Source organism: Staurois parvus, unplaced genomic scaffold (genome assembly GCF_062004578.1).
Source record: "Staurois parvus isolate SC_StPar_1 unplaced genomic scaffold, SC_StPar_1.0 ptg000017l, whole genome shotgun sequence".
Classification (NCBI taxonomy): domain Eukaryota; kingdom Metazoa; phylum Chordata; class Amphibia; order Anura; family Ranidae; genus Staurois; species Staurois parvus.
The window spans coordinates 13,225,356-13,248,625 of record NW_028317813.1 but is presented as its reverse complement, the minus strand read 5'-3'; the positions used below and the strand labels follow the sequence as shown (position 1 = coordinate 13,248,625).

General features: G+C 40.9%; 1 protein-coding gene across 2 annotated transcripts in view; it reads right to left on the bottom strand.

Annotated features, from left to right (window-relative positions):
- Positions 1-23,270, bottom strand: part of ESYT1 (extended synaptotagmin 1) — a 131,789-nt gene that overhangs the window by 79,238 nt on the left and 29,281 nt on the right. For both annotated transcript variants that reach the window (XM_089679978.1, XM_089679984.1), the window contains exons 3-4: positions 2,505-2,546; positions 216-350 (exon numbers count right to left, since the gene is read on the bottom strand). In XM_089679978.1, coding sequence (XP_089536104.1) covers positions 216-350; positions 2,505-2,546 — 177 coding nt within the window. The remainder of the gene's footprint in view (positions 1-215; positions 351-2,504; positions 2,547-23,270) is intronic.

The window sequence follows — 23,270 nt, the reverse complement described above, 5'->3', positions numbered from 1 at the left end:
GGAGAAACCCTGGTTGAGAAAGTTTGCTCTACACAGCACTGTACAACTACAACTAGAGTACCACAGCCGGTTTCACAAAAAGTCTGCATTCCATATATCGAGTGTACTTTAAACTGCTAATGCTCAGACTGTGCAGAGATAGGTTAGGCTTTAATATTTTAATATAAATACCAATAGCCTCACTGTTAATACTGAATCCTATTTTGGTTTCTTACCTTTTGACCAAGGTTGATCTTTGTAAAATAGAAAGTGGACAGGTGAGTATTGCTTGAGCGGACCAATGGTGCTATAGTGTCTGTTAACATCTTCTCTAAGTATTGGCCAATAAAGGGCCACATCTGTGCAACAAGCTAAAAGAAAAGTTGTACATAAGTCAAATCATATACATTTTGTCACCTTATGCCTAAGGACCAGTTGTATTTGAAAAAATTTTAGTCTTGTCCTTAGAATATTATCAATTCTTCACTTTCATGCTTAAAGCTGAACTCTGGGAAAAGTAAAAGTCCTCCCTTGCAATGGGGCTGCTCCCATACTGCAAGGCTTAACTGCTGGTTTATGTCTAGGGGACCAAGTTAAGCAGTTTATTTACCTGATCCTCCACTCCTGCAGGTTCCTCTGCACTGCTAGACTGGTCTGTGCAGCCTCTTGTCCCCTGCACTTCAGTGATCGCCCTGCCTTTGACATCGCCAGAACCAATGCAGGGCCCCATAGCCCTATACTTGATGCGAGGGTGCAGAGGGACAGTCTACTACCTGAGTGTAAAGGAGCGCCATTTGCATTGAGAGCAGACAGTCAGGTAAGTAAATGTACTTATTGTCCTATGACTAAACAAGCATTCTCAGAGTTGAGCTTTTTCATTTGCATTAAGAATATAACTATTAGAATATAGCTTATTCCCATTCATGCTTCATAGTATCCTAAATTAGAATTGGATGTCAAACAATAAAGCCTTTGTTAGTTATATTTTGATATGTTGAAATTAAAATGTAGAGCTGAAAACAGCTGTCTTTGTTTATGAATACTAGTGGAGACATTTGTGCCTACTACTAAGCTATAAAGTCCAACTCCAGCAAAAAACAAACATTCTGTAAATTTGGATAGAGTAGAGGAGGGTTGAAACCCCTATTGGGGTTTTAATGCTGCTTGGGACCCTATTGGGAAGAGTTCTTCTAATCTCCTGTTCTGGTAACAGGGAGTCAGAGGGACAGAATGTGTTAGGAATTCCCTGTAAAAGAGACAGTCTGCAACATAACCACTCTCTAATTGGGGTAGAAAAGGTTGGTCCCTGGTGTTAAATAGATAAGCATGGGGGTTTTGCACAGTTAGGGGATCAAAGGAGTTTCAACTCCCACACTTTATGCAAAACTAAAAAAAAAAATGGCTGCAGCTGGACTTTGATCTTCTAGTCTGCTATATAAAAGGAGGAAGAATTTGTTAGCTACGACGGGGAAAGCATACACTTTTCATTCTATGGCCTCAAGCACACTGGATGTTTTTGACGCTGCTCTGAGAGGTGTCTAGCTTTTTGTTCCTGCCTCTGAACAGCCCTGCATGTTAGCCTATGTGTCCATACACACATAGGCATTTAGAAGCAGGGGCATTCAGAGGCTAAAAACAAACCCACTGACAGTGAGTCCAGTAGCAGCTGCATTTTGGCAGAAAAAATACTTGACACACTTGCAAACGTGTGTTAATACTAGGCGCATTTAGCACTTAAGTTCGAATTAATTTCAATAAATGATTCTTCTGGCCAATGAAATGAATTAACACCTCGACATGCCTACATGTGATTACAAGCGTAAAGCATTTTTTTCTGCCAAAACACTGCTGCCAGGAGGAAAGGTGTCTAGGAGAGATAACAAAAGCATCCAGTGTACACAAGGCCAAAGAGTTCTGCAAATGCAAAAAAACAAATAAAAAAGTACAATATTTTTTTAACACAGTTTGCATGTCTAGAAGAATATTTCCGGATATTTCTTGACCTTTTCTGTCTTATAAACCCAAGCTAAATCTTTGGTTCTATATTGTTCTGTATAGAGAAGGAATGGGTTAATGAGTCTATATTATCTTTCTACTTTCATCTGTGTCCTTATTTAGGAGATTTCCTCTCATTTGTTGTCGGGACTGGATGTGATGTGAAATCTCTGCAGTAGGGACACGTACAAAAACACAGCAGAGTGGGGAAGGGTTAGAACAGAAAATACTTTTATTGTTGTCTATGCTTTCCTGCCCCAATTATAACATCTCCATCTATTACCCCAATGGGGTATTGCGGTATCTATTAACCCAATGAGGTCACAGACATAAATAAAAAACTGACAGAGATTTGAAACTTTCTCTACTCTGTATAAAAAAAAAAATGACTCTGGTTAAGCTTTGCATCAAGGCAGCATACCAAGCAACCCCCTAACCATCCACACTCAAAAAGAGACCCCTATTTGGCAGTATACTATACAGTATTCTAATGGCTCATATTTCTGAAATTACAACAAAAATATTCTTACCTTGTTCAGCCATTCTGCTTTCTCTACATCAGGGAAGTTTACCTGCAAAAATAGAAAGAGGCAATTTGATTTATGGATTCACCTGCAGATAATCTGTAATCACAATCTTTTATAAAGCCAAGACAACCACAAAGGAAACACTGCTTCCTTACCTAAACAAACTCGTGAAAAAAAACAGGATTTTTGACTTTCCCCTAAAATTTGTTTCTTGGGAGTATAGTACAGGACATAGTCATAGACTGGGTTATATGCAGCCAACGTCAGGCGACTGGACACTGGCAAACAGAGCTGTAAGGACCCCCATATAACCCCTCCCACTCCCAATAATGATCATTTTTTTTTTATCAAGCAATGAGAGGATAAAGAGGCAGAGGAAATGTTCCTGTGTCCTGTACAGTACTCCAAAAAATGGATTTCACAAATGAAGTAAAGTACAGGACACAGGCATAGTCTGAGACAACTGGAACAACCAAAATCAATACAACTGAAGGGTGGGCAAGTGCAAAAGAACACCAAGCTGGCAGATAAAGAAAAACTGATTAAAGAGCCCTAACCTCAAAGAGCAGCTTGAAGAAACAACAGCCAAGCTGGCATCAAGAAGGCCTGCAAGATGCAGCCTTGCAATCTAAGAAACAGATACCTGATGCTTAAAAGCCTCTGAAACACCCACAGACCAGAAAGAGCAAAGGGAGGAACCCTATCCTATACAGCCCAGGCTCAAAGGGGTGACACCTGTATTCCAATTAGCAAGAATTGAAAGGCAAGGAGTCCCTTGCAGGAACCCTGGGGAAGGACAAAGAGTAAATCCAATTGCTGAAGGCTGTAACCAAGGGCAACAAAAGCTGTAGGCAAGAGGAAGACCCTCATGACACATAATTGATCCAACCAATGGAGAGGAATTTCCTTGGAATGTTTTTGAGCAAGAAAGGACAGACAACTAAGTATTCCTAATAGGCTCAAGGGATGCCCTCTGAAGGGCAAGGAGCTCAAGGGCTGAGGTTTTGCAAAGTCACCACGTGGCACACAGAGGCAGCAAGCAATGTGCATGACAACAAAAAGCTTTAACCAAGGAATGAGAGGCCAATAATTTCTAAAAGAATGACCAAGGCCAAAATCTGCCCTAGACTGTAATCCGGGCCATATTTTGGTCCAGACCACATTGTAGGAAGAACAGGGTATGTCCCACAGGGCACTCTCTAAAATGACTGAATCCAAAAGGCCTCTTCCTCTCAGGACCTCGCATCAAAAAAGTCAGCATCAGTAAAGTAGGAAACAGGAGCAGCTCTGGGGTGAGAGATTTGGCCAATTTAGAAGTGCCCACAGACAGTCCACTAAAAGCTTGAGTATGTTGTAGGAAAACATTTAGTGGAAACCAGCAATCTCCCTCAGTAAAGAGAAGACATCTATCACCCAAGAATACTAGCAAAAAACTGAAGATTGTTGGGAATGCCCAATAATTTGAAGGTTGCTGCATATTACCCAGTCCTCTAAGACTCCGTCTGTGTCCTCTACTGTAGAAATATTGTTCGTTTGATGAAAAAAGTCTAATCTCCTAGATTGTAAGCTCGAAAGAGCAGGGCCCTCGAACCCCTCGTGTATCACATTGTATTGGTATTGTTCTGTCACATGTTCTGTCCCCCTTTGTAATGTACAGCGCTGAGCGAACTATTGGCGCTTTATAAATACTGTATAATAATAATAATAATGATAATAATAATTGAATCTAGCTAGTTGAACAGTTTATTTCTTCTAGTAAATTCATCTTAAATTTTTATTATGATTAGATTTTTCCAGAAATAATCTATATGTGTATGGCCAGCTTAGGCAAAAAGAATGTACTGGAATCTTTCTTCATCATGAGGACCCCACAAGTGATATCCCTTCACCCAAGCACTATTTGAATCACAGTACAATAAACATCAAAAATTAGAAAGCAGTACACAACATAACAGAATGCTCTTGGCTGCAGGCCACTCTGTCCTGTATATCCACTCATACTGGTTTCCGCTTGTTTATTAGCTACTAAAATGTGACTATCTTGTGCTGATGATAGTATCAGCATGTGAGGAAACTGAGGTTACTTGTATGAAAGCGGAAGAAGTGAGGTGAAGACATGAGGAAAAGCTAATGAAACCAATGTAGGAACGAAGAAATTATAATAAAACATCTGAAGAAGCCGAATAATGGCAAGAATGGAGAAGAGTGCATCTGTAACAGTCACTGCACTCTTGTCTGGCTGCAAGAAAAGCACTGCAATCTGACTCCTAATCATGTAGGGTGACATCATGTCTGCTTTACAAGCTTTCTGAGTGAAGATATGCTTTTTCTTGACCACAGAAAGAACTAACGTACGGCATACAAATGCACATGCAGAGTACATTCACAGTCACTACAAACCATGCTTTCCTGTGAGTGCTGGACACAAGCCACCACTGACACACATCCTCATTTCTAGTAGTACACATCAGGCCTCACCATCTAAATTAAGATGGGTGAAGTTGGCAGTTAAAGGCTGGTACACATGAGCCAAATATCGGTCGGTATCAGCTGCTTGAAATTAAAATGGCTGACATTTGGCCCCTGTGTACAGAAGCCTGTGCACCAGAAGCCAGTCTACCAACTGCTTCCTGATTGTGTGTCCAGGATCTGATCAGAAGCTCTAAGGCCAGCCATACATGGGTTGAAATTCAACCGGACCTAAGAATAATCGGCCGATTTTCGCTCTGTTAGTGGGTCAATGGCACTGGCCAATTTTCGTGGTTCCTCCCCTTTTCGGTGATCGAGCATGTTGGAAAATTCATAAAAAACTACAGATTTTCTACTCAATGATCATTTTTCCGAAAAGAATATGAATATAAGAATATGAATAAGAATATAAGGAACAAAAGTTTTGCCTGTTATATAGAGTAAACTTTATGACTTGGTTGGCCGATTTTTTTAAATCATTGATGGCACCATCGGATTACCGAGCGAACAATGTTTTTGATTTTCGGATGAAAAATCGTTCGGAATTCGAACCATGTATGGCCTGCATAAGTCCTCATGCACACTGGACATTTTTACAGCTGCTGTCTTTGGCTTTTGACATGTTTTTCTACAGCCAGTAAACCCCCCAGCATGTTATCCTATGTGTCCATGCACATATAGATTGTAATCAACGGTTTTTGGCTGGGACGTTTTTTGGCTGGAAAAAAAACCTAGGACTAGTGGGTTTCTAGAGGAGTTTTGTAGCTGTAAAAATGCTTGAATGCTGAAAAACGCTGAAAAATGCAGCAAAACGCTGTAAACCACCGCAAACCGGCATTTTTGGACTTTTTTTGACCCAAAAAATGTTAAAAAACACAAACGTGGAAAAAACACAGGAAAATGCCGCTAAACACGGCAAAACACCACTAAACGCTAATGCAAAAATGCTAAAAAAAAACTGAAAAACTCACTTTTTTAATGTGACTTTACACAGCTAACGTTCAGTGTACATGAGGGCTAAATGTGGCTAAACCCAGGAACATCTAAATGCAGGAAAAAGAGATCTGGGGTGCATAAATGTTGTTTATAATTCCCTGCTTCTAGAAAAGCTAAACACAGGAGCGCCAGCGTTAATTAGGCTTTACTCCATAATTAACTGAATGAGTTGTTTTAAAGGTAAGGGATCACATATTCATTAATTACATTACATAGCACTGCCTAAGGCCAGGAAGACTAAATATATATGACAGATAGTAATTACCCATGCCTGGACCAAATCTTTTGTCTCAACATCTTATCCAGCAATCTATTATTTACTTCAAGCAGGCCTTCAATCTCCTGTCCTAGGGTAATGTTTACCTCTAACAACGCACTGCATTGATTTCCTGATCTGGAAATAACCAGAAGCAATCAAGTGGCAGAGTTGCATCCTAGTAAATGATGTTCAAAGAACAGTAAAGAAAGAGCTGACCCATCAGTGATTGTGGAATACTACACTTGGTCTTTGGGTATTGTTTACAGGCCATCTGATACACAACACAGCCTTCATGATGGCCTGCCAGTGTGTCAGGGTGTTGTCTTTTCACAAATCAGCAAAATGTAAATGGAATTTAGCAGCAGATAATACCTGGCCTTGTATTGTCACAGAACAGTGAACAAAAATGATACAATGGCCTGGATTTTCAGGTCTCTTGATCTACTCCCAACTGTAAATGCATGGGATATATTGAGTCATTATCACAAGTGAGTAGCAGACTTGAAATATTGAAGAACTTAGGCTACGTTCACACTAGCGTTGTGTGCAGGCGGCAGAAAGGCGGCAGAAAAGCGTTTTTACCGCTTCCCAAACGCCTCGGACAATTCTGCACATTGCAGCACATGGTGCTGTTCTAACGGGAGTGTTAACGTCGCGGCAAAACGGATGCCTCTGGTCGAGTCAGGAGGTGTTGAAGCCTCCTATTCTAGTCTATGGTGCCGCTCCGCCAATGCCCGGCCGGCGTTTGCGGTGCGGTTGCGGGGCGTTTGCGGAGCAGTAACACCATTCAAACTTCATTATAGGCGTTTGTAGGGCATTTTTAATGCTCGGCAAACGCCTAGCAACCGCCGCTGAACTGCGCATGCGGCGTTTGCCGAGCGTTAAACGCTCTGCAAACGCCGGACCAACGCTTGCCAAACGCTATAGGGGCGTTTGGCAAGAGTTGGTAAAACAGTCAAGTGTGAACAAGCCCTTAAAATATTACTAAACCCAGGACCCTGCATTCATTCTAAGAAAAAACTGGTCACTTACCCAGGTCTATACATGGAAGGCGTCACAAAGTAAAAAATAGGACTATCCAGTTCAACTTGCCAGCCTACCCCAGTCTAATAATGGCTATTGTCGGCAAGGAACATAGATAAGTATAACTTATCAAAAGAGGGGGATAAGAAAGCCAGTCCAAACTGCCAGCCAGTTAACCAACTATCAAAAACCAAATTTACCTGTCTAAGAACATGCGTTTAAAAACAGGGGTTTAGTTAGCACACATTTGCAAATACATACGTAAGCCACAGAGCCACATCACGGCACCCTGAGTATCTGTGGTCCTAACTCTATAAATCTTGAGAGTCCTCACAATGGAGGCACATGCATTTAAATGGATAGAAACAAGGGCAGGTGAACCTGAGGGAGCCCACCCCTCATTAAGGTCATGGGAGCGCACCTGACACCCAGCATGTAGCACAACGGCAGCCAGGGTGTCCAATGCACCCACTGAACCTCCAAAATTAACATACAAAGAAAAAACTGGTCACCTACCCAGGTCTACAACTGGCTTTTTAAACAGTGAACATGGAAGGCGTCACAAAGTAAAAAATAGGACTATCCAGTTCAACTTGCCAGCCTACCCCTGTCTAATAATGACTATTTTTTACCCTGCATTCATTCTACATGGTCCCCCACAGTACACACAACATGGAAATGCAATTATTTTAGTAAATATAAACTACATTAATACCTTTTCTCAGCAGCAGTTAGACCAGTCTTGTGATTTCTATCAGTGTCCAGCAGAGCACTGGTCAAAGTTTGTAGGAGGAGTTTTCTTTCTGCTCTAGGAGGATGCAAAACCCCTGACCTTTGTCTGGACAGTGCTGATTGGCCCTGTGCTGATCACATGCACTCTCCCAAGAAAAAAAAACTCTCCAGCAATGCACACCAAACTGAGCATGTGCAATTATCTCCACACGATATGTCATATCAGGAGATTAGAGGGGGACACTGGAAGAAGGGGGGGATCAAAGAAGTCTTGATCAAACAGCGTCTTGACAAAATGCAGTTGATTACCCCCTTAGGTTCCACAGTGAGTGTAACAAGCATGCTTTATTGCATATACAGACTGATTTTTACAGCTGTGGGTTTAGCAACACTTTAAACTGAAAGAAAAGCCTAACACTAACTATTCTTAAAAATAAAATATACAAACAAAAATCTACACAACAGTTACTATTCTCTAGCTGCTTGCACTTAGTGAAAAAAAAACATTCAATAATAGTATAATAAATGTGATTACAATTCTTAAAAATGTTCCCTTCCCACTCCTCCTACCTATCCTGCATACCCTGTGTACAAAAGAACTGTGTACTTACCTTTTTAAATGTGCCCCAGTCAAGTCATGTGATCCTGCAGCTCCAGCTTCCCTGTTTTAGTGAGCAGCTGCTGCGGGGGAGATTAGGAAATTCCGAAAACAGCTAGTACATGGGAACCTATGGGTGACATCATGGCTGCTATAATGCAGGAGAGGTGGGAGGAGGGGGAAGGGAACCTTTCTAAGGACAGTTAGTGTTGGGCTTTTCTCCACTTTAAAGAGGAACTTCATCCCTATCTTAAAAAAATAGGCACCTTCAGAACTTTTTTAGTAAATGCAATCTACAAACAGACACTTATAGACAACTGCAGACTTTTTATTCATTGTTAACGGTCTTTATAAGACATTTTACATATAATGTACATTCATATAAGTCCCTACATTTGAGGAGCTTACAATCTGAAATTCCTATTATACATGCATACATACATGCAAGCCCAGGGAGAACATGCAAACTATTCAGGCAGTGTCACAGCTGGGATTAGAATGGAGAACCCTAGTGCTGCAAGACAGAAGTGCTAATCACTAAACCACTGTGCTGCTTTTGCACACCTTATTTTTTTTCTTTTTCATTCTTCACACAGTGGCCATATTCACTAAGGGCATATGAATATGTCTCCCTTTACTTCCTGAAACTATGCCTAAAATTCTGGGTCTACTTCCTGGAACATGTGACAGCGCACATCATATGAGGGGGAAGACACTGGTGAGGTAACCTTCCCAGGATGCATCTGTGAGGCCCTGGTTATGCCACCAGTGCCTCACTCAACCAGAACATGGAAAACCAGTAACTGTAATTAAAAAGCAAACAATGTTTGTTTAATGAATAAAAGATGATTTTAAATCTGCATCCAGAACTGCATACTGATGTGATCTTTTTGGGGAAAGAGGGAAGGGTCAAATTGAATACCTTTCCTCAGGAAGCTATTAAAACTACTGAAATTCAAGTTGTAATCATTTATGCAACAGGCGGAGCTTCTTACTGATCACGTGATCACTGGGATTGGCTCACACAGCAAACAGTTATCAGTAGTCCTATTGTACACCTTCCTAGAATAGACTAAGGAATAAACAGGTGGTGCAGCAAGATCAACGCATGTATTTGCCAGCACCCCATAGATCTTCCAATAAAGTCCAAAAAAAAAACTTTTACTCAAAGTGATCACATCACAGCGGAAAAGTGCAACGACCCCTTCATCAGGCATGTGTTGGCCCAAACAGCAATCACATGATCAGAAGCCTGCCCTGCTGGTTCTTGATCAGAAGAATGGTTGGGAAGAGGATAAACTTCACTCAACATGTTAATTATGCAGAGGCATTAGTTTTTCTTATATCGTAATTTACAGAGAACAAGTTAAATCCCCTTCTGTGCCTTTATGATGGCTATGGTAGGAAGAACTTGCTGCTTGAGCGTCTGTAGAATAGAAAAAGGCAGTTGCTAAAAAAAAAAAAAAAATTCTATTTTGGATGGGCATAGGCTTTAAAAAGGTGTATTAATCAATTCCAGTTTGGCTGCTCTTTTCTGGTTTATGAATCCGGTAACCAAGGTACAATACAAAAAATGTGCTTAAATGCATTCAATCAAAACAAACCACACAAGACAACGGAGCTGTGGTTAATTACCACATCCTCTACAAGGTGCAGCAGAGGGAACTAGTAACGATCACATACAGTACACATATTATCAATAGTATGCCCATTTTAGAACAGACAATTTCAGGGATGTTACAATATGTATAGGTAAAACATTTTGGGTTTTGGATAGTAGGGAAAGATTTTGGCTGTACATCTCCTGTGGATCACAGGAGTGCAGTTTGTTCTGAACCCTGTGACCCATTTTCAGCTGACAGCTGGCTGAAGCCTGTTGTCGGCTGATGTCACTCAGCCGGTACAGACTGGGGAAAGATCCTGACTTTAATGTCAGGATCCGCCCCAGAGTCTGGAGCGGAAACTGGTTCAGCCTCTCAGTGATTTGCTGAGAGCCTGAGCCAGCAACCCCCTCCACAGCCCAGCGTTCCAGTGTGCGGGGGGGCAGAACAGACAGTGTTGACTGACAGTCACCGCTCTCTGCTCACAGTGGCAGTGAGAACTCAGCAATCAGTGGTCATGTGATCGTTGAGTTCTCACCCTTACAGCCGGCGGGCTACAGATGCAGCATTGGACAGATGCTGCATCCACCTAGGTAAGTATGAACTGAAAATGATAAAACATTCCATACTTCTCTTTTAAATCCCTGTGAAGTTTTTATTGCAGTCTATGTACCCTCTATAAAGATTCACCCTGTTTTACCTGTTGACCATTGTCAACAAGACAGAAAGTGATGGAACATAAAATTTTAGTTGTCATCAAAACATAAATTGAGGGCATATCTTTTATCCGGGACACCTGTTCCAGTGACAAATGTCTAAGAAAGAATTCCCTCACTTTGCAGAGGCTTCCTCTCTCTTCCTATAGTGTCTCTGGAACATGAAGTACAAATAGATGTTATATAATAGGCTATTCAAATTCATCCTGTTATTTTTGGCTGTAATTCTGCTTTACTTCTGACATTTCAGGTAACAAACCATTTCATGGAAGAAAAATGAAGGGTACCAGCCTTAGAACTTGGAAGTTTAAGAATGTACTGTACATTTCTTACCTTCCATGGTACATGCAAGCACTCCCAGTCCATAGTTTACAATTGACCAAAGCTGTTTTCCTCTACCAGCTTGTTAAAGGTCTCCAAGGTGATCAGGATGCTCTCCATGCACCATCACAACTGTGGAAGACCTAGTCTGGCTTCTTACCAAGCAGTAGGGTAATCCACAATGTGCTTAATGGCCCATAAATCCCTATAAACATTTCAGCAAGATGATAACCCGGTTAGTTCCACTGTTCAATGAAAAGACCAGTGAGGAATGTCATGACTGTGGAGAGAACTTCAGCCGGTCTATTTATGGTCAAGCTCTGACACATCCAAAACCAAGTCTATTACTCCTTAACAGCCAAATGTTCTTTGCACAGTTACAGCCAGCATCTTTTAGATGATAATATAGGGTCCTCCTGCGTGTATACGGATCCTCCCTAACCCTAAGCTGCTGACACTTATAACCTAAAACCAAGGTGTATGTGACTTAAGTAAAATACAATATAGTGCAGCGCTATATTATATGTAAAAATAAATATACAATAAATATATTATAATATAGTGATCAGATCCTTCATGGATCTATGAGTGTAGAAAATTGTGACAAAGTGACAACAATACAATCATTTTGTCTGTTAAAATATAAATTCCCAGTCCCCCTAATCCACAATTGAGGGATCTATTACTCACAAATCAATAGTGCAAAACTGTGTGTGCATCTCTGGATAGGGATGAATTCCGAAAACAAAGTGATAAGTGTCACACACTTAACCACATAAAATGTCCACATGAACAATAAGATATAGATCATAGACACACCAAAATAATGCTTATATAAAAAAAATCTATATAGTCCAAAACTGAAAATCAAATCATGCTCCAACGTCAAAATCATGCACGTGATAACATGTAATCGTGGTCACAACACAGGTGCAAATCCTCAAGTAGCCAAAATGCCCCCTCACCTCCTTACAGTGACCACACGGACCAGCTCGCCTCTAGCATCACACCACAATCCTCACAGGTATTATTCGTCACAGGTCAATCACCTCACTCAGTATCATCAATGGTGGCACTTATTGTTTGTATTGTTGTCACATTGTCACGATTTTTTACACTCATAGATTCATGAAGGATCTGATCACTATATTATAATATATTTATTGTATATTTGTTTTTACATATTATATATTACATAGCGCTGCACTATATTGTATTTTACTACAGCCAGCATCTTGTCATTTGTAAATTCCACTAAAATACTAAGTTTTGACTAATGCATGCAATCATGCCCGACCCCCTCACTGTAACAGTGATGTTACTGACAGCTGTGGTCATTGTGAAGAAGTAGAGGGCTTCCAAATGTTGTGGTCATTGTTGGTGGATAGTGACCATGCTACAGAGCAGTGATCAAACCCTGCATGCTGAACAGACTGAACACACTTATACAATATACCTTTGCAATTTGAGAGTAACTCCATTGTAAAAAAATATTAAATTCATTTTTGTCCTTTTATTAAGTCATCTAATAGGGAAACAAGCCTGTTTTGAATTCTATTTCTTTTGCAAATATAAAACCACCAGTATGTAAAGCTCTATGAAACTCTACTGGGTGTTCAGTGTAATAGCCGCTGTTTATGCTGTGCCTTCAGAAATACAGGGGCCTTCAACTGTTTATGAAGATAGAGAATACCTTTATACTACAATCTCTGCTAATGTACACATTTACCCAGTAATTAAAAGAACATGCGATTCCTCACCTATTAGCCAGAATTCCCAGTTGTAAAGAGCTATCTTGCAGCCATAAGTAAAAAGCATTCAATCAGCAGGGCCACAGCCAGGGCAGCAGTGCACTGACAGCTAAGCAATCAGCTAATGTATATTGAACTACGGGGTGGGCTATGCAGAGATACAAGATCTGCTTGCTAGCTTCTTATTACTTATTAGTTTGATCATAAGAAGAAGGTATATAGTAAGACTTTATATGTGTACCATGAAATGCTCATTACACTAGAACAACATTGAATAAGATGCTCTTCAAAATTCAGCTATGTCTGATGTTGCTTAAAGTAACCCCCGCCCTTCCTCTTGATACTGTTATCTGACAGTACCCTGCATAAGGTATGCTGTAAGCTTTTTATTGCCTACCTCTCCCCTTCTAGCAATCACTTGATAGCAGCCCTGAAACTGTAAAAAATAGTCTTTACATTCACCTTTAATAGTCTAGCCAGACTCTTACTATGCGAGGCACGGTTTACCTTTTTTTTTTTTTTATATAATTTTATTGAAATGTCAAATAACAAAGTGACATTTCATTAATTTCTGTGCAATGCAGCTGTGATATACAGTTAGGTCCATATATATTTGGACACAAACACAATTTTAGTTTTATCAGGTATTTACCAAAACATATTCAAGCTATAGTTTTATAATAAATATGGGCTGAAAGTGCATACTCTCTGGTTTAATTTGAGGGTATGTACATTTAAATTGGAGGAAGGGTTTAGGAATTACAGCTCTTAAGAGTAGCCATCCACCCTTTTTCAAAGGACCAAAAGTGATTGGACAATTGAATCAAAAGCTGTTTCATGGCCAGGTGTGGGCTACACCTTCATTAATTAAGCAGGTAAAATGTCTGGAGTTGATTCTAAGTGTGGTATTTTCATTTGGAATTTATTGCTGTGAACCTACATCATTAGTTCAAAGAAGCTGTCCATGCAAGTGAAACAGGCCATTGTTAGGCTTCAAAAACAAAAAAATCCATCAGAAATAGCAGCAACATTAGAAGAGGCCAAATCAACAGTTTGGTACATTCTGAGGAAAGAAGAACATGCTGGTGAGCTCAGCAACATAAAAAGGCATGGACGTCCACAGAAGACAACAGTGGTAGCTGATCACAGGATCCTGGTAAAGAAAAACAAACAAGTGAATGACACTCTCCAGGAGGTGGGTGTATCATTGTCAAAGTCTACAATCAAGAGAAGACTTCACAAGATCAAATACAGAGAGCTCACCACAAGGTGCAAACCATTCATAAGCCTGAAGAATAGAAAAGTCAGATTAGACTTTGCTAAAAAAAAACATCTAAAAAAGCCAGACCAGTTCTGGAAAAGCATTCTTTGGACGGATGAAACTAAGATTAATCTATACCAGAATGACGGGAAGAAAAAAGTGTGGAGAAGGCTTGGAACAGCTCATGATCCAAAGCACACAATGTCAACTGTAAAACTTGGTGGAGGCAGAGTGATGGCATAGGCATGCATGGTTTCCAGTGGCACTAGGTCAATGGTGTTTATTGATGATGTGACAGAAGACAGAAGCAGCCAGATGAATTCTGCAGTGTTTAGAGATATACTGTCAGCCCAGATTCAGCCAAATGCAGCAAAGTTGATTGGTCGGCGCTTCACAGTACAGATGGACAATGATCCAAAACACACTGCAAAAGCAACCCAGGAGCTTTTGAAGCAAAGAAGAAGTGGAATATTCTGCAATGGCCCAGTCAATCACTTGATCTCAGCCTAATTGAGCATGCATTTTACTTGCTGATGGCAAAACTAAAGGCAGAAAGACCCACAAAGAACAACTGGAGACAGCTGCAGTAAGAGCCTGGCAAAGCATCAGAAAGAAGGAAACCCAGTCTTTGGTAATGTCCATGGGTTCCAGACTTCAGGCAGTCATTGCCAGTAAAGGATTCTCAACAAAATATTAAAAATGAACATTTTATTTATGATTATATTCATTTGACCAATTATTTTTGGTCCCTTGAAAAAGGAGGGATGGCTGTAATTCATAAACCTTTCCTCCAATTTGGATGTACATACCCTCAAATTAAATCTGAGAGTGGTGTGCACTTTCAGCCCATATCCATTATATAACTATAGCTTGAATATGTTTTTGTAAATACCTGAAAAAAAATCTAAAATTGTGCCTGTGTCCAAATATATATGGACCTAACCGTATATAAATGTAGGGACAGACATTGAGCTAAAGAGCAGTTTAGGAATATACACACATACTGCAAATTTCTGCATAGTTATTCCATACCTGCCACCTGTGTTCTGCTGTTAAAATCCTATATTTATTTTCATATGTCTAGCCTACTCCTTTTTATCTGAATAATTTGGAAGCTTGTAAATAAAAGCTGGTCATAGATAGGTAATTTTTTTCATTCAGCTAGCAGGTTAGATGAATCAAACACGGTGGCAGAAGGAATCCCAACTGTATTCTGACAGCTGCTGCAGTCACTGATTGAGAAACATTTTCCAACTTTCTCCTTCGACAGAAGCTGATCAAACAAATCAACTTGTGTCGAGCAGGGATGGCTGCAAACAGATCAAAAGTTAGATTCTTCTATGGCCAGCTTTACTTTGTGAAGGTCCCCACACTTACTACCTTGAATTCTGTGACATGTCTTTCTATGACCTGTGCACTGTGTTACACATTTCAAAGAGCCTACTTTATGACCTACAGAGATGCTGAGAAGAGGAGTTTCTGGAGTCAGTACAGGAATCACTGCTTGCAGGCAGCAAGGTACCATGGGATATATAGTCCTTAGAAATGGAAAGTAAACCAATGTAATAAGCAGATGTTAGGATGTAAAGTATGCAGATAATCCAGCATATTGTGGAAAGAGATGACCAGCAGACAGGTAGAACTCACAACGTGAAAGTGGCAGTAAACACCACTAGCTCACTTATACCGACAAGTAAGCTTATCATAAAGCTTACCTAGGTACCAGGAATGTCTCCTAAACACGCACTGATATGCACTACTTTTGAAGCTGGTGACGTCATCAGTGCATGCACTCTGAAGGGACGCATGCCATCCCCTCAGAGCACAGTGTCATGGCTGTGGCTCTCGTACACATGCGTGGGATTGACCTCATTGCTGCTCTGCCATTCAAACAGCTGAAGCCCGCGAACCCTGAAGGAACACTGGGTGAAGATGGAAGCCCTGTCAGCGATGATTGATTTTAAGGCAAGTCTCTCATAATCTCCTAGTATGAGATGCATACTAGAACATTATCATATTTCCTAGCAGGGAGAATTTTTTTTTTCTTGGAGGAAGTTCACTACCACTTTAAAGATTTTTCAAGAAAGCTTTAATTGGATTGTAAAAAATAACTATTTTTGTATTGTTATTACAATGCTGATGTTATAAATTGAAAGTGTATGCTGTAACTATAAATGAGATTTAAGAACTGATACCTTAGGACCTTGCCTGACATGATTGTCAAAAGAAACCCATGAAGTCAACATTTCAACCTTTTCTACAATAAAATGAGCAATTAGAATTATGTACATAGCAGAGAACCCCATCATCATTTTTTATCATGGGTGAAGAATAGGTTATCACCAAAAGAAAACAGATCTGGCCAAAAAAACATTTATTGCCAAGAGAAGATTTAAGAAGACTACAGGAGAACAAAGACATACTTTGATCATCTGATCACGACCTAAAGGTCAGCTGGAAGGATCAGTCAGTCACCTGATGGTATTTCATACCTTATGTGAGGTATTACATTCACTTCAATGCACTAAATTCGCTACCCCTTGTATTCTTTATGTATGGATTTTTTTTTATTGCAATCATCTAACAAACCTGCAATAATAAAATGTATACTTCAACTGCTGCAAAAAATATTGTATTGTCCAGTGATCAGTCACCTGCAAACAAGATCCTGGTGACCTAAATACTTTGTTCTCTGAAACAAATGTTGCCACAAAGTAATTCTTTAACTTGGCAGAACTACAAGCTTGTCACATTGTTCATGTGCTGCGTGACGGGGAAGCAATGTGTAAAGAACACTAGCAATTTGTAGACTTGTTTCAGGCAAATGCAACAAGATTTGTCTACAGATCTGGTGTAAACAGACCTAAAAAAAACTACAATCGTTCACTCTACCCTACTGTAAAATATCAGGCTGAACAAATAGGTACATACATAAACACACACACACACACACACGAAACACCCTATTTAGGACCTGTGTTCATGGGCTTCAGTTGAGTTTTGCAGTCCCATACACGTTTAGGCACACAGACATAATATCCCAAATGCAGATGCATTCAGCACATTACGTCTCTGTGCATGTGCCACTTTATGCATGTAACGGCACACAGCTGCATACAGCCCCTTTCACCAATTCATGTCTATGGGTGGCTGTATGCAGCACCAGGACATCCTGGGCACAAAAATCTGCAGAGCGTTTATGTGTATGTACCCGTGTGCATGAAACCTAATACTATATATTAGAAACGTGCATTTAGGAAAACATGTACACAAACAGGATGGAGTAGTCTATTTATTGCCTATAGCCTTGGGCCTAAATGCATGAGACTAGTGTGGCTGTAAAGGTAACTACACAAAAGCAATTGTCCAAACCAGGGTAGACAATAGGAAAACTGCAGTGAAAAGTGAACAGAGCAGAAGCTGAATGTAGAAACTGACAAAATGTAATGGGGGGGGGGGGGGGGGGTGTTGGATTTCCTTTTTTCCTTTATAACTACGCACCCTACATTCCACACATTAAAGTAGATCTAAATCTAAAAACTGTAAGGCAAGCTCCTTACTGCAGAATAGACATGCTAAGTTCTCTTCTACAATAAAGTACATTTACCTGCCTATTTGTAATCCTCTGTGAAATACACACTGAGCTGTGCATGCAGAGCTCAATTTACACACCAGCATACTTTTAGTGTACTGGAATGACTGCTCCCCTGTGTATGCACAGGAATGACGTCATCCCATGCCAGCCAATCAAAGCAGCCAAAAACTGGCACCCGGAAAAACTCAAGGTGAAGATGCTGGCAAGGGACCTCGTGGGCGTCAGACCGTTGGAACTATGGTGTGTATGTGTGCCTTTACAACCAGATTTACATCATAAAGTTGCAGTAAAATGTGTCCATTTTGAATGGAACACCAACACACATCCCCACTGAACCACAACCAAATTTCGATTCAGCATACCACAACAAACAGATGGTGAACCATTTGTGCACTGTGTTGTTCTGTACTGGAAAACAAAAAGGTGCAGGTCCATTGTCACCATGTGTTAACAATAAATTCAAAATGAAAGGGTTGCCTTACCAAAACAGCTAACATACATGCAGCAGGTCTGTAGAGCTGTAATGGCGAGGGGGGGACCCAGACACATGTTTCAGCATATGGGTATCAGATTTAGATTTTTCCACAGCTTCCAAACACTATGGTGTCCTTTTATCATGCAGTGGTAAGTGCCCGCTGTTCAGTTCTCTGAAATTCTCAGAGGAGATAATTCTTCTCTGAATGCCTTTTTATGAAGCAGTGTAGATTTCTTCTCTGAATGAGGAGAGAAGCGATCTACAAATGCTTTGAACGCTGGAAAACGGCTGTTGTTACTATAAGCTCGCAAGCTTACAGTAAGAGATCAGTAAAACACAGTTTAATAAACAGCGGTAAATTATTGCTGCTTTGTTTGCAGTTCCCCCGATTCTCCACCTCTGGGCTGGAGAATCTGGAGAGAGAACACATATCACCAGTGAAGGGCTGACATCACTCCTTCATACACTGGCTGTCAGTGACAGATTCTCTGTGTGCAGAGATGATCAGCGGAGAACATGTTCTCCGCTGATCACCTCTGTTTCCTAGACCACAAATGATCTGAGATCAGCAACAATCCTCAGGATCGCCGCTGATCTCTGTTTCATAAAAGGACACCTAAGAACATTAAATATTAAGGTTAAGATCTCAAGGCCACTTGCTACCAAAAGGTACTTGATGTCATAAGGGACTGTCAAGTCTATGTTTTTTAGGCAGAACCTTTTTCCAGTTTCCAGCTTTAGTATGTCCTAAAATTTCTGTATTTGATTAAAAGTCAGGTGCACATCAGGCAAATCAGGACTATGAAAGAAACTCAAAAAGGGCTCTTTTAACAAGACAGTAAAGGGCAACACACATTTTCTAAAAAATTAAATAATAAAAGAGCAACAATGTTGCTCTGGAAAAGTGCATTACATTAATGCAGGGAGAAAGGAGCAGCAGAGATGTGCCCCCAATTAATACTAGAGAAGATCACACTGATAGGCTGAACATATAAAACACAGCCATTTTCCACCATCCCCCTTTTGTGGTGTCAGATGCAGTCTGCTGACATACATGAGCTATATTGTCCTGTTTGGTGACCTTTTTTTAATAATTTATTTATAAATTGCTGAATTTAAAAAAAAAAATCAACATAGCTCTCTATTGACTATTTACCTTGTTTTAGCTACCAAGGGATGGTTGAAAATTTGATTTTATTCTCCGATTTCTAAAAATGAAGTATCTTGCAACCCTTGCTGTAATGTAATAAAACCTGCCCCTAAGGAACCAATCACGGTCCTAAACATGTACGATCACACACACACCTGCTTCTGAAGACATCACATATTGGATGATGAAAAGCATCAAGCAGAAATTCCATTGCGTCACTTCTGGTCTGGCTTGGAACACATGCTAAGGAGTATGCATTTTCTGAATGATCAGAAGAGAGCTTGCCCTAATGTTTATTTCATTTATGAGCAAAATTTTTATGCAGGTGTCAGGGGACTAGTCAAAGTAAGACTTGGCACTATTCCCAATTCTCAATATGGCTGCAGGTTACGCACTCCCGTTCGCATTGGTGCATGCAGGGCACGATGGCGCACACGGGTGCACAAATCGGCGGGTGAGCATGTGCAGTGGCACATGCAAAGCGCGATAGATTCTGGCACCTATTCTCCTTTAAAAGGACAGCAGCTCTGACCACTAATTGGTGGATGATCATCAGCCTCCTGTGTTACTGTGCCGTCTTATTACTAGTGGATTTCCTGTTGCCGACTCTGGATTGCCTTTGACCTGTCTTGTCTCATCTCCTGGCTCTGACCCCTGGCTTGCTTCACTAACTTTGCTGCTGTCTGATCACCAGTGTATGACCTAGGCTTGTCTTCTAACCCTGCCTCTGCCTGACCACCCGTGATTGACCTCAGCCTGTTCCTGATCTTGCCTCTTGCTCCTACTTCTGCCCGATTCTCTGACTCCTGAAACTGTCATCTGCCTGCTGCCAAGTTCCGCCTGCCATGTCTGGGGGACATTTAACTGCTGCCATGTTCCGCCTGCCACGCCTGGGGAACATCTGCCTGCTGCAAAGTTCTGCCTGCCACGTCTGGGGAACAACAGCTCTGCAGCCGCTCCTACCAGTCCTATATCTTCAGATGACCGTCATCGAAGGCTCGTTGGGCTCTTACAGCTGGCAACCCATGCTTCTTTAGGCCAAGCACCTCCTGTCCCTACGTTCAGGAGTGTTCTGCATTCATCTGCAAGGGGAGCCCTCTCAGCACTCTGGCCTCTGACCAGGTACGTGACAGTAAGATAATTTTTATAATAAACAGTTTTCACTGTATGAGAGGATCCCTCTTCTCTTTTTGGGTTACCTGTCATGAGTCTAATGCTGCATCTGTCCCATGCCACTTCTAAGGGTGAGAACTCAGTGATCATATGACTGCTGAGATCTCACATTGCTGTGAGCAGAGAGCTGTGACTGTCAATCACTCTACCCCCCTCCCCGCCCAATGGAGCACTGGGCTGTAGAGGGGGAGGGAGCAACTGGCTCAGGTTCTCAGCGGCTTGTTGAGAGGCTGAGCCAGGTGCCGCTCCAGTTTGTGGGGTGGATCCCGACTTTGAAGTCAGGATCTTTCCCCAGCCTGAACCGGCTGATTGACGTCAGCTGACAGCAGGCTTCAGCCCGCTCTCAAAAAAACTTTGGTTGTACTTCTCTTTTAATGACTGTCATGATTTCTAACCACTTTGCCACCATGCAGTCCACCATTTTATATACAATGACACCTTTACACTATGCCTTTAGGGCCACAAAATTGAAGTTTTATTTGGGAAATGTAATCAGAGTTCCAGTAAAAGTGCACATTCTGAATGGGCCATCTGCACAGTGCAGTTAATTGTCTGGAGTGAGTCTAGGACATAATCACTTCTTATAGCCTGATTGTTGATCTAGCAGATGGTGAGGTCTGGATATTTAGCTGAATGACACTGCTAGTTTCATTACCTCTAATGCTGCATGTCACATGGAAATACACAAGGTCAATATTAGTTAAAAGTAAGGGTGGGAGTCAGCAATACATTTGTCACAAACACTGCCCTGACTGGTTACATCAGTACGCTGCTTTAGGACTGCGGCAGAAGTCAACAATTAATATCTTCCAAATGATTCAAATAATGTTACTGTGATACATGCAGACCACCCATTTGTGGAAACAATTCACACTACTAGACCCCAAAGAAGTAAGGCTTTGCAGATTTAGATGTGGTTTTAGTCATTTATCAGTGATTTAACTGAATTAGGCTTGGCATGGACAGGCTGGGCTACAAAAGCTTCAACTAAAGAATTTTAAATGGTATGAGGTACAGTGCACAGTTTGCTAGATTCTTTTATTCACATACACATTCCAATTCATCCCATGTGTTTGCCCTTAAAGATTCCGAAGCTCAGCAGGATAGAAAGGTACCAAACGAACAGATTGTAGATGTGTTTGTATGCCCAAATCTGTCAGAGATCAAGCCACCATGACTTAATTTGAGTCCAATGAAATGTCCTAATCTGTGTTGAAAGGCCAGTTTAGAGCTGATAAACTATAGGCTGCTCTTGTGGACAACTAGTAGCACTACTCATTAACCAGAAGACCCCACTGAATGCAGCTAATGTCCATCTTGGTGAAGATCACATGCATTGCAAAGTAGAAATCATCACTGGCAAACAAACATGTCAAAATTAGTAGTTGTAAACCTCAGACATAAAATATGAACACAGCATATCTCTCTATAGTGTGTACTTGTCTCAAACCAGAGCACTATGAGTCATTTCTGTCTGCTGCCTCTTTCTCTGCTATAAGCATGAGTCACTTCTGATGATATTGATGACACCAAGAGAAAAATGATGACAAAGGAGGGCACAGTCTGCAATTGACAGCCTCAGCTCTGTTCCTGTGTGCTGTACAAAGGGGGGGGGGGTCCCTTCCCTCCAATCAGCTATCAAAGCTCTGCTAAGTGATGTAACTTTAGCTCTCTGCCCCCTGCTTTTCAGAGCTGAAGGATCCTGTGTAAATTCTGCACTTTGAAAAGAGGAAGGGGAACAACGGCTATAGATAAACAGGTACAACTTATGAAGGAGGATTTATTTCATCTCAGTGTATCACCTGAGGCCAGTTACTTCACTGGGTATGTGTGAGGGTTTACAACCACTTTAAATATTTCTTGAGGGATAAAGTCATTTAGGGGGGCCTGTTCATCTATGGCACTTCTCTTGATAGTGAGATGTAGTCAGAGTTCCCTGGCTATAAGAAAAATAGGGAACTCAGATGTAAGTGAAGTCTTCTGCTCAGAGTATGACTTTTCTAATTATCCAGATGTTTCCAGGTCAGTATCTCAATGTATTAAACACAGATATAGGCAGGCAGCTAACATTTATAAGAGAAGCCTCCATATTTCTCTCAGTTCAGGTGTCCTCTAATTCTTTACTTTTGAATCTAGATGAAAACAGATTACTATATACAAAATACAATAGGAACATTTCACTCCTTGGGTCAACAGTCAAAATATGTTTGGCCTGTCAGGACATTGGCACTGCAATGCTGTTTGTTAAAGCCTTCCAATGCAAATATCTTTGCCAGAGATCTGTGTCTATTGAGAGTGAAGGCAATCTTACAGAAATATAATTCTTTCAGAGATATGATGTAAGTAATATCCCACAGTCAACATGATGAAGTAAATGAAGATCTCTAAGGTCACAGAAGCAAACTATCTGCTGTTCAAGACATTAACAATTAGCTCCAAGGACTTCAAATAGAGCAAACGTGTGTGACACATGCTTTCCTGGATCAGGCAGCCCACAGACATCATATTGTAGACGGTTGTGTAGAGCAGAGTACAACCGTCAAAAGATCTTTGCATAAATACAAGGGTGGAATGAAAAGTAATGCTGCACTTTTATATCTTGTCAACAGACGATAGCACAGATATGCAACAAGTAAAGACATGTTGTGC